At 46.4% G+C, this 12907-nt stretch overlaps 1 protein-coding gene across 1 annotated transcript in view; it reads right to left on the bottom strand.

The window, feature by feature from the left end:
* Positions 1-12907, bottom strand: part of ENPP6 (ectonucleotide pyrophosphatase/phosphodiesterase 6) — a 76055-nt gene that overhangs the window by 21155 nt on the left and 41993 nt on the right. The window contains exon 3 of the mRNA XM_037526495.2: positions 3395-3506. Within this exon, the coding sequence (XP_037382392.1) occupies positions 3395-3506 (112 nt within the window). The remainder of the gene's footprint in view (positions 1-3394; positions 3507-12907) is intronic.

Genomic DNA, 12907 nt, shown 5'->3' on the forward strand with positions numbered 1-12907 from the left:
TCACCAGATTGAACTATTGATTAAAGCCCAAACTCTGTAAGGGTAACTGTTAATGTGTAGGAAACTGATCAGATGAAAATGATTTTTGTCTGCTGGAGAGAGCAGTTGCAGAGGTTATGGTTTGATTATCTTCTAAATCACCAAGCTTTTCGTCATCAAACACTAATCATATCCAATCACTCACCATCCTTCTAGAGATTTCTTATATATTTTTTTGAGCCTGCCTTATCCTCTCCTGAGTCCCTCGGTAATAAATTAATTTGGACTTTGGCACAATCCTCAAATATATCCATAATGTGCACATGACAAAGTTTTATTTTAGCAGCATTCTTTGACAGGGCATGGAAATTAGACAAATCTGGGTTCCAGTTCTGGCTTCTCTTCTTACTAACCTGAGTGTCTGGAATGAACAGCAGAAATATCTCTAAGGCCCAGTTTCTCTGCCTGAAGCACCACACCTGCCCCGAGCAAACCGATGTTTGTAAAGTGCTTGGTGCACAGTGAATGGGAAGCGAAGGGAAAGAAACATTTTCCATTTCCCATTTACTTCCAGACGTCCCAAAAGTCTCTTCCCTCTGTGCCAAGCAGAGAGGAGAACCCATCTGTGCCAGCCTGCATTCTTGCTCCTTCTTTCTCTGAGTCCCCAGGGAGGAGGGACAGTGCCCCGCACGTGGGCCCGCTGTCTCGTGGCCTGTGGAAGGGACATAACCCATCTAGGCCTTGATTAGCCCCAGCAGCGCTGAGGTTCTGGATCTTGAAAGAATTCCTTGGGAGCTGTTTTCTGAGCCTTGCAACCAAAGTTCAATGACTAAATTGTTCTCAGACCCTAGAGCACAAAAGGAAAAAAAAACAAAAACACCTAAAGTTTTGTGTGTGCTTTCACAAACACAGAGCCCACGGGCTTAGCAATGGTGCGGCCTAAGCAGAAGCAACTCATCCTGAGCTGAGTCCCAGGCTGACTGGGTTGGGAGACGCCAGTGCACAGGGAAGGGGCTACATGAAGAGAAATTCACACGTCTCTTCATGCCTCCCCATGTATGAACGGCCCGTAACCAGCCAAGTCCACATTTCCTTGCCCTCAGCCCCCCACTTGTTAGCCAATGAAATTAAATTCCTTTGTTCTTAACCCCAGGGTCCCAAGCCTACATAGCCTTATTCCCTTTCTTAACCAGGGAGACACATTGGAGGTTTTGTGCTGCCTCCTTTAATTTGCGTGAAAGCTTTTTTCTTTTCTCAACACCCGTGTCACAGTAAAGGACCACACGCATGGCAGGCAGCCGTCGCCCAGCACGCCCGCAGCAGGACACAGGACAGCAGGACACAGGACAGCAGCCCTGTCCGTCTTTCCTGCAGCCCAGTGGTTCCAGGCCAAGCCCTGTATGCGGCTGCGCCAGCTGGCCTGCACACTGAGCGGGCTCCCTCTGCCCACTGTGGCTGCGAGCTGCACCCCTGTTCCCCAGGTGAGTTACCCAAGTTCTTTTGGCTCTCATGCCAGACACCTTTCCTGCCCGCTGAGGTGTGATTATCCTACAAACAGAACACAAGCTGACTTCTTTGGCAGGTGAGTGGGATGTAGCAGGAGGGGTCCCCTCACGTGGAGTGTGGGCTCCATGCTGCTGAGCCACAGGAGTTGCCATTCCACCTCAGCCTGGCGAGCCCCAGGCCCAGGTGGAGAGAGTTGCAGAGAAGCCACCCTCATCCTCTCCTTGACTCCAGCTCTAGAGGGCTGGGCGTGTGTGGGGGTGGGCATAGGTTGGTTGAAGAAGGGGCTTCCTCCTCTTTGAGAGGGGCCAGCGCTGACCTGGGATTCTTGCGGCCTAGTGTTCCAGGCTCCTGTACCTGTGACTTGCCGGTGGGAGACAGCGAGAAACCGCTCACCTGTCCAGGTAAGATGAATGTGGAACTGATTACACCCTGGGGCGTCGGTATTTGTGTGACGGCTGTGTTCCGAATGCCCACAGAGCGATGGCCACGCCTGGAGGGGTGGCTTGCGTTGGTGTGTTGGCAACAGCCTTGCATGGGCATGGAGCTACACCCGAGCTCCAGCCTAGCACATCCGCTGCGTGCCCCGTGCCATTCTGCTTCACTCGCGCACGCGAGGCTGGAACACAATATCCTAATGCGTCGTGTGTGTGACTTTCTAGCATTTACAGGCATGAAAAGGAAGCAGGAGGCAGGGGCCCGCCTCACACATGATTTACAAACCATGCGTTAAAGAATATTTATATCAAGTTTCCTTCCTCCAGACCCTGACCTAGCCTCCTCCCTCCCCAGAAAAATAATCTAAACTGAAAAATCTGTTACTTCTCCGTTTTTAGGTGTTTAGACCTATTTTCTCTCCAATCTGTTCACCAGAACCTGAACCTACGTGTGTCCTGAAGGCCCTCCTTGGTGGGTTCTCATGGAAGCGGGAGCATTCTAAGAATCAGCAAAGACAGGAGTGTTGGCCAATTTTGCAGCTCTGTGGGGGTGATGGCTGCACCCATGATGCTTGGGGTGGGGTTCGTAAGTGGTCAGTCTCTGTGGTTAGTGGTAGTAACAGCACCAGGCCTGGGCAAGCTGGCTCTCGGGTTCTGTCCCACTTCAAACCTCCATCAGGAGGATGCAGACACTCCCTGGGCCTCGCTGCTTCTGGTGTGTCATCTGCCCGACTCTACCCAGGAGACCCACTCAGCAGCCAAGGTGACCTCCAGTCCAGCCCTGGCGAAACCCCCAACATCCTCACCCTCATGGTTGCTAATTCCTAGCACAGACCATGCCCTGCTCCCCACCCCAGCCCCCCGCCCCGTCTCCCCTTGGATTTCCGCTTCTGCTGAGACTGACCCGAGGCTCTGTCCTGACCTCTCGTTGCGCGGTTTCCCTAACAGAGTCAGGTGCTGTTCAGGACTCCATCGCCTACCTCTGCGCTTTTCAAGCTCTGTGTCATGTATCCAGGTGGTAGGAAGCAAAATAGATTCTGTGTTGTACTATGCTAATAGCCTTTGCACAGTTCCAAGAAGAGGGATGAGTAGGCAATTTTCCACCACAGATCTTTCCTTTGGGGAGAGTATTTTTTTGCCAAATACTTATTACTCTCTCCCCAGGTACAAGCATTCAGTAAATCATGATTAGAAAAAGGTCAACATTTATATTGTTTCTTTTTGTCCATCAATTTAAAAAAAGAAATTTCCAAGTCCTTGAGGATGTTCTTGCTCTCAATTCAGCATTTCCAAGAGCGCTCCTGCCTGAGATCTGCTCACAATTATTCTCTCATAGCTAACAATCACCAGGTGAGAGGCTCCCACCTCAGACATCACTGCGCCCATACCAAGCCTTCTTGGTTCACGTTAGCAATCATCATTGGTTCCAGAAACAAGGGAGAGCAATGGTGTGGCTGAGAATTTGGGACACTTACTTGAATGAGTCAAGAGCGTCGCTGACTGCATTGGCAAAATTGATATCCGTTGGGACATTTTTATATTCTAGGCAGTAAGTAGGTCTGACACCAAGAATCTCAACCTCACAGCCTAAGAAGGAAAGAGATGGTCATGGTTACTTTCTTCAGAACCAAGGTAGGGGGATGAGCCTATTTCTGAAAGCAAGCCCCAGTCATCAGAATGCAATGTTTGTTCATTTCCATGTAAAACGGCAACTTATCGCTGAGAGGTGTAGTAACTGTGATTTTATTGGGACAGAGCCAAAGTTCTCAAATGCAAATCAAGACAAGCGCTAGCAGACATTGGTGAATATCTTGTTTTTCCCAATTTGAAAAAACAAAAATTGATTAGAAATTACACAGAAATGCCTCAGTTAAAAGTGCCTTCATACAGATTTTTCATAACTTCTAAGTCTTCTAGTGCATCTTTGCCTGTTCTACAATGGAGTATTAGATATATCTGATTGGCCCAGGATTAATAGAATAAATTTTTCACTAGTATCACTGATTTTAAGTGAGCCTCAAATCACTGCTTTCAAGCAAAGATTCAGAGCCACAACCTTGCTTCTCCCAGAATAAAGAACAAGTGTAACAGGTGTTCAGTGTCAGGAGCTGCTGTGCCCTCAGCTTCTCTGCTCAGGACTTCTGGACAAGAAGTGGTTGCCCTGAGGAAGAGGCACCCAACCTTATTATGAGAATAGAGGGCAGGAAAGGGATGAGATTGTCTTGAAATTGAGTCTACTTATGAGCCATTGATTCTGAACTAGTTGCTATGTTTAGACATGGTGGCAACCAAAATGTGTTTGTTGGGGTCTGTGGAGTATCTTAGTCTGTGGTCGATGAAGTCCAAAGTGAGGGGCATCTGTACTGGTGTCGTGGGAACTCAGATTTAGGTGTTATTTAGGTATTAAATAATAGATAAAACCTAAACTTCATTTAGGTATTATTTCCTCTTAGAAGTCTTCCTCCATGTTGGGTTCAGTCTTATTGATGATGCTTAGCCAGTGGAAGGAAGAGCTGGAGCAAAGTGTGGGGAGCAGAAAGAGATTCCTAGGAAAGAGAGGAGCAGAAGCAAAGATTCAGAGATGAGCGGCAGTAAGGTATGTGTGGGGAGCTGTAGGCACCATGAAGTTCTAGACAAGGGATGTCAGATGGTGAGCTGTTGTGTAGAACAGAGAAAGTGGTTGCCAAGGTGGCCAAAAGGAGTGGAAGTGGACAGGATGGGCGTGTAGGGAAAAAAGAGCATGTGTGTCAGGAAATGCATTCACATCACTCCTGGGTACAAGTTCCAGGGGTGACAGTTGATTTCTAAGAGGATGGGACATCCTCCAGGAAGAATTCCTCCATCTGGAGTGACAGAGCAAGGTCTGAGTGTGCTATGGGAGACGCCACTGCTCTCTGCCAGACATCGTGAGCTCGCAGAAAGCAAGGTTATCTAGGACAACTGAGAGGCGCCTCCCAGACAGCAGCTGCCATCCCAAGACTTGTTTATTGACTAGGGTATACAGGCTAGGTGACCTCAATCCTGCGCTTATGTTCTAGGAAAATACTCAGTGGGATCGTGACTGGTCACCATAATATAGACAGTTGTGTTTGACCTGTTGAAGGTTATTTGTGAATTTTATTGCTATCTCAAAGCTGTGCACTCAACCCTGATTGAGGAGACAGACTTTGTACCCTTTGTGCTCAGTGCTGGCACCCCAAACCACTACCTATCTCCAAGAGATCAACAGTTGTGCGCAGCATGGCCAGGTGTCTGTTCTTGGCACCTCTGGCACATGGGTGTGTGCACTTGCGACTAATGGAATTTGGCAGTGGTTTTCAGATGAAAGAAACAGCATATTTTTGACATTGTGACATATATGACATTAATATCAAATTATAAAGGTTTTTAAAGTAATAAACAATAATTGTGTTATTTCAAGGAAGAACATGAATAAGTTAAGGATGCGTATTGGTACAGCCAGAGTAACCATCAGAAAAAGACCACAATATAAACTAAAGGCAATAGAAAATGTATAATAAAAATTTTAAAGTAGAGGACAGGAAAGGAACATGAGGAATAAAAACAGTTATGACAAAGTTGACTATAAAGACAGGAGGCTGAAACCTACATCAAATAGAAATCACTTCATTTAAAAGGCAGAGATAGACTGGATGCAAAATGAAGACCAAAATATATGCTACCTATAGGAGAAAAATTAAATGTAAATGCATTAACTGGCTAAAAAGAAAAAGCTGGAGAGAAAGTTAGACCACACAGTAATTAGCAACTTGATGTATTGGGCCTTTGGAAAAGTCATGATGCATTTTTGCTTGAAAAACAAAGAAAAAAATACATCATGTCTTTTCCAACAACCGAGTAGTTCTATGCCTGAGTAGGTTTCTACAAAACATCAACTGAAAGTGAAGATGAGCAACTGCAATGCTTGAAATAAAATACTTGGCCACTTTGTAAAATTACTCAACAGTTTCTTATAAAGTAAGACATACATCTACTCCATGAGCCAGCAATTCTTCCCCTAGGCATTCACACAAAAAGACTTTTATAAGAACATTTATAGTAACCTTAGTCACAATAACTCCAAATTGAAATAGCCCAAATATGCACAGATAGGAGCCTGAGAAAACAATATCTGATATCTTTATGCTGTGAAATATTACTCAACAGTAAAAAAAAAATAAATAAGCTACTGGGAGTTGCCCCACCAGCAGTGCATGTGAAGAACCATTGAATGAAAGAAGACAGAGGACAGAATTGTTGGGTCATAGGGCAGATCCATTTACTCTTTTGAAGAATCCCCACACTGCTTTCCACAGGGCTGGGCCTGTCTACAAACCACCACAGTGGAATAGGCCTCCTTTTGCTGCACACCCGCAGCAGCTTGTGTAGGATTTTTAAAATTTTTTTTAATTTATTTTATTTTTTATTTTATATATTTTTATATCATTTTTCATTTTTGCACAATATATGCATTTTCATCTTGGTTATAGTCCCCATACAATTCCCACCACCCTTGTTTTGATCCTACCCCCTTCTCAGCCCCCCACCCCACCCCGTAGTGTGTCTCTGGTTTATAGTTGCTTGTTGATTTTGATTTTTACTCTATTATCATTAGTCTTTTTCCTGGTCCCTTATTTAGGTTTTCTAAATTCCTGCTATGAGTGAGACCATCCGGTATTTTTCTTTTTCTTTCTGTTTCTCTGAGCATGATCCCTTCCAGCTCCATCCATGTTGCTGCAAATTGCATGAGTTTATCTTTTTTTTTTTAGTTTATTTTTTTGATTGCTGAGTAATATTCCATTCTGTTTATGGACCACATCTTCTTGATCCAGTCATCTATTTTTGGGCATTTGAGTTGTTTCCAAAGCTTAGCTATTATAAATAGTGCTGCTATAAACATAGGGTTGCAGGTGCTCTTTTGAATTGATGTTTCTGTGTCCTTTCGGTAAATACCTAGGAGTGGAATTGTTGGATCATATGGAGGCTCCATCTTTAGCAGATTGAGGAATCTCCACACAGCTCTCCATAGTGGTTGGACCAGTTTGCACTCTCCTGTGGGATTTTTTTGATGTTGGTCATTCTCACAGGTGTGAGATGGCATCTCATTGTGACCGCACATGAGGGGAGAAAGCCTATATTGTGAAAAAATAAACAAGGCTTTTCTAAAAAAAAAAAAGAAGATGAAAGGAATATTTAAAGTATGATTCCAGGGTCCTCCCTGGTGGTGCAGGGGTTAAAGACAGCGCTACCAAGAGCTTTCGCCAGCCATTGCAACAGGAGTTCGATCCCCGGCTGTCCAGGGATCTGACCCATAAGGCACAGCAGACCTCTCCTGTCTCACCTGCTGCTCCCCTCAGCAGTGTATTCCAGTCAGTCTTCCTGTTCTGATCCCCACTCTGTCTCTGGTGAATCCTCTCATTCCCCCCTCACACCTCTGGCCTACACCCCAGCTCTTGTATGCGTAAATAAATATTTTTTTTTTTTTAAAAAGTATGATTCCAGTTGTACAGCGCCTGGGTGGGCATAATGCTCATGGAAGACAATGTAAATCAGGAAGCATCTGCCGCTGGAGATGGCAGACTAGTGAAGACTGAGTGATATATATTAAGGTAACGTGTAAAAATATTTTTGTTGAAAAATAAGAAGCATATGTAAATTTTTATAGTGATAATCTGGATCTAAAGTTCCAAATTAATTAAATAAAAATTAAGGAAGCGTGGGAAAGAAGCCAAAGTGTTTCTATTTGGGAGGAGGAGGCGTGCCAATACGTAATCGTTTGTCCTAGCCATTGCTTTAAAAGATTGGAATAGATTTTTTTAAATGTATGCACACTTTCCAAATCACTAAAGGAAGAAAACATCAAAGTACATGAAAAGTGAGAGAAAAGAAAAGGAGGAAATATCCAGGAAATGTTTATCTGAAAGAAGACTGACTATACTCATTCAAAATAAATGTTAATCTTTTCGTTTTATTGTATGTAAATTGTATCTCAAAAATTAAATGATAAAACTACTATAAGAGAATGTGAAAATGAAGCAAGAAAGAAAATCTAACTGCAAACTATTTACAAACTTGACACTTGAAACAGACACAGAAGAGTTAGAGATAAAAGAATCACCCAAAACCCCCAAAGATAAACCCAAAAATCAGGTGTGTGAGTAGCACCAAAGTAGATGATTGCGTCAGCTGTCTGCAATGGATCCAATTCCACACTGAACGCTATCAACATGTGTGATTGCTTACAGATCACAATCACACAACGCGCACACACACAAAGAAGTCTTAGAAATGTACCGTGAAAAATTTCAACCTTGGTGAAAGAATTTAAAGATAACTTAGAACATCAACAATAAAAAATAGATAAGCTGTATCTATTTAAAATACATAGATGCAGCTATAGAAAGATATAGAGCATTTGAATGTTAGTATTAATATGCCAGATTCCACAGATACTGAAAATTTTCTCTTATTATAGAATATGCATCATTTTCAAATATAATGGTTGGAAACTTTTAACTTCTTTGGGCCCATAAGGAAAACCTCAGTAACTTCCAAAAAGCAGAAATGTTACAGGCCATCGGGCATAGTATCTGACCGTCAAGAATAGTCTTAGGAATTAATCATCATAGTTAAGTAAAAATAAATCCATTTCCTCATAAATAAAAAAGAAAACCATTCTGTAAGTTGATGTAAAGAGGAGATAAAAACTTTTACTGACAGGCTAGTTATTAACAGCAGTGAAAATTCTACACTGCAAACTTCCTGGGATGCATTGTCATTTAGGTCAGAGGCAAATCAGGAAAGTGGCCCTCACCACTGTAATTTATTGCTGTTAGAGAGCTTCTCATCAAGGCAATTAATGAGAAATAGAAATGAAAGTGAGTGCTGGGAGTCAAGGGGGTATGCCTGGGGGCTCCCCACAGCACACCATTCAGCTCTGCCTGGGCGTGGCAAATACATCGCTTCGGGACTGGCAGAGACAGGAGGACCACCAGCTGCAGCGAGGTGTGCTAATGCTCCCCTGCTCTACTGTAGTGGGTTCTGTTCTAGGCGGTTTAGAAAAACACCAATTAGCAACCCATGAATTGATTGGATCAAGACCTGTGTTTGGAAAACACCAAGGTGAGGCGTCTACTCAGGAGTGGGTTCTGAGTCACTCTCCTCTGTTGAGACAGCGGCTGTGAGGCCATGAATTTCTTACAGTTTTTACTGTACATGTGCTTTGCCTCACAAACCTCTTCCAGGAGCATAGTCTGAGGAAATAAAGTTGTGTGTACATGCATCTTTATTACAGTATCACTTATGATAGAGAGTTAAGCAGCAATTTAAATGTTTGGCAACACAGGTGTGGTTAAATTATGGCGTGTCGAAGCAGAGAAATGCCACTTGGGCTTTCACACCATTGAGTTACTTGTATTTATTGACATCGTATTTTAAGTGGGAAAAAAACATCTTGTTTTTATAAATATTTCAGGCATATTTTTGTCTAAAAAGGAGTGGAAATCCAAGTGACTGGTTTGGTCGACCTTTTTTTTTTTAGTGAAGCCAGCCATTCTGAACTCAGGACTCCAGTTCCATCTCTTATTACTGAGAGAGAGGAAAGCTTCTCTATTCTGGGTAATTTTTACAACTGAATGTGCAGAGTGTGTGTGTGCACGCACGTGTGTGTGTGTGTGTGTGTGATCCACGTCACATGTTATAGGTGTCACTGACACTCCACACGCTGTATCTCCTTGTAGAAAGCAAAGGTGTTTTCAATGACCACCTCATTGTAGAGTGAATTGAATCAAAGACTAATAGGATTCAAAGCTCAATTTTATCTTTATGATAATGTCAAGAAGTTTTTACTCCTGTCTATTTCTAACTTATTTTACTCCTCATGTGTCACCCTTCATTGTTCTGACGACTTTGGGGTGCTTACTAGGTCTCTTCTCTTCGGTGGCCTGTGAATTCCAACCTGTGTCATTTCCTTGATGATATGGTTCCGTCAAAAGCTCAGTTCAGTCTCTTGGCCTCTCCACGGCTGCTTTTGAGACCAGTATTTGACTTAAGGGGAGACATGTTACCAGTTGCCAGATACAGCTGTTTCTCTAGGTCTTAGTATGTCTCTGATCCATCACACACACACACATGCACACGCACACGCACGCACAGCCTAACAGCTTCTGGGTTTAGTCAGGACAAGTTTTGCAATAGATGTGAAAGTTGAAGATCTTAAAATTGATGGCCTTAAAATTAATCTTGTTCTTGGAAGCCCTTGGGATCTCAGTTTGGAGACCCCTGGCCCAGCAGTGCTAGCTCTGCTCTGTGGCACACTGACGTTCAGAAAACACTGAGCACAAAGTGGCCCGTGCAGGGGGGGCAGGAGATGAGGATGGTGGGGATTCGCTCCTCTGGGTCGTCCCTCCACTGAGCAGAGCAGCGAGGGGGAGAGCCCGACAGCAGAGCAAATGGCATCATCAACTCTCTTCAGGTGGCCAGAGAGCCAGACGGTGGGGCGAGAAGGGCACGTCTCACTCCTCTGAGAAGGCCTGGCGGCAAGTCCGGCAGATGCTGCTCATCTGGACACGGTGACCGCACCCGCACGAGCCTTTGAGCAGCCAAGTGGACAGAAGCTGGGGCAACTGCAGCCCTTCCGCTCGGCCTGCCGAGAACGGCCTCTCCGTGGGGAAATCTCCAAAGGCAGAAACATTCGCCTTCCCTCTGCTGCAAACCCGGTGAGAAGAAATGAGGGAAACGCTGGCCGAGCAGCAGCCAGGACGTGACAGCGACAGAGCAAGGGCCGTGAGCGGTGACCCTGGCCGTCCCCGAGCGGCTCAGTATTCCGGGGTGAGCCTGTGTGGGCGCTTTGCTTTGTCCTGTCTTATCTGATGGACGGGGGCAGCCGGCAGGGGCTGCGTTGCGCGGCTCCCATGAGAGATTCTCTCATCAGGCCTCTCTGGGCCCCGGGCCCGCGGCCGCCACCGGCCCCGTCTGTGGAGGCGGGCGCGTTGCTCAACCTTGGGCTGCTGCCTGCGGGCCATTTTCCCGTCTTTGCAGGGATCGTGGAGCCTGTGAGCTGAGGCTGCACTGCAGCCCTGTGCCCCAACACGCCTGCGGAGAGCTGGGGTTTCTGACTCTCTGCCTGTGCAGGGACAGACAGCAAAGGCAGGGTCCCGGGTTTCAAAGATGTAGCAGGTTCCCTGGATTAAGATGTCACAAAAACTTTGAGGGCGTATTTTGACTTTTACTCCATCTTGTTGCCTCATCATCCCTAGGGAACTCCATAGGAAACTGCCTTTAATTAGGGTTCACTTTTTAGGACCTCATCTTATCTCTGTCTAGAGCCTCTGTCTTGCCCCAGCTCAGGTTGAGTGAGTCGCCTCTTCTAGAGCCTTCTAGATACACCCTGAGTAGAAGATACAGGGTCAGAGGCAGCTGAGGGGCCACCCAAGGCCCCCCAGGAGCCCGTGCATCTTTGTGCAAAACAACTGAATGCATTTCTTTTTCAAAGCACTTAACTTCCATACACCAGCAAATTATTTTAATAAACCTACTTTGTCACAACAGCAGTTGGTGGCCAGGAGCCAAAAACTGTTGAAATAGACGTGCACATCTATGACGTATGTGATGAGGGCAACCTCCCCTGGGAGGTGGCGGCCTGGCGCAAGATGCGCTCGGCGGCCTGATGTCAGCCCTTCTATTTTCAGCTGAGAAAACAAAGGCCTCCGAAGGGAGAGGTGACCACCCCAAGGTCTCCCTGCCTGCTGGTGATCCCTCTCCACTGCTGGTACTTTTCCACCCAGCGCGCAGCTTTCCCGCGTGAGGTTCTGCTTCCCGGATACCCTCTCTAAGGGCCACCAAGTTGAGTCCATAAAAATCACATTTCTCCAAACTTCCTAAGCACAGATCTTGCCTGCCAAGCACAGCTCGGCTTGCCAACTGTGACACTTCTTGTAACAATAACCCTTGTGAGCTGCATTTTATGTGATAGGAGGCAGGTGTACAACTGTTGAATACGTGTCTCAAGAGAGCTTATTAAAACAGCTAAGCCAATTAACTCTCTTAGAAACATGTAACCTTTTCCAGGAAAATACATCTGAGGCACGGGAGCTTGTGGGAACAAGTCCTGGCGGGGAGGGGGGAGGTGGGGGTTGACTTTTGATCTCAAAGCCCTTTCTCCAAGGTCGGCTGGCCTCCGGGGCTGGGACCTCTGGTGGCAGCTGGTTCGTGATGTCCAGAGAAGACACAGGGCCAGCCTGAGCCCAGGATGCCACAAGACTGGCCTTGTGTGCAGGGGGCAGAAGGAGAAGCGACTCGTCCATGAGCACAGACTCTGGAAACACAGCGACAACGACTCACTGGGTGTAAGGAGTGACAAATGGGACATCCAAGTGGGAGCGGACACCTGCCTGTCCCAGGCCGAGTCTCCCCTCTGGGGAGGAACGCTGAAGCTGCAGCGAGGCATGAAGAGGTCAACAGTGGGTTTTAATCTCTTGCTCTGCTCACAGGGAACTCCCTGGCCCAGCACCAGGGGGCTTTCCTGCTGGGTGGGACCAGGGGGGCAATGAGTGAGGGGATATGAAGGCTGCCCCCAGCACCCTGGCGCACACCCTGCCCGTCGGGACCTGCACGTGCTTACGGTGACCCCACGCTCCCTGCAAAGGACGTCACGGCAGCTTCGGCGCTACACGCCGCCCCCCGTACATCCTCCTGAGAACAGCTGGCTGCCTGGGGGTTGGTCCACAGCAGACTGGGCAACTTCGGGGTGCGAGATGCCACCCACACCTTTCTGTTGGGACCCAAATCCCCATCCAGAGAGCCCTTCCCTTGCAAGCCCTCACGCTGAGCCTGTGCTCCCCAAGTCTTACAGACTGTTCACCTCTGCCTGTTCCCCAACAGATCTGCCCTCACGCCTCCTTTGTCCCTTCTTGCTCACCTTCCTTCCTCTCCCCTGCATCAGGCCACTCGGGTTGCTACAAGCTACTGTAGACTGGGTGGCTTGAACC

The sequence above is a fragment of the Talpa occidentalis genome, unplaced genomic scaffold (assembly GCF_014898055.3).
Source record: "Talpa occidentalis isolate TD23 unplaced genomic scaffold, MPIMG_talOcc4v2.1 talOcc4.4, whole genome shotgun sequence".
NCBI classification, from domain to species: Eukaryota; Metazoa; Chordata; class Mammalia; order Eulipotyphla; family Talpidae; genus Talpa; species Talpa occidentalis.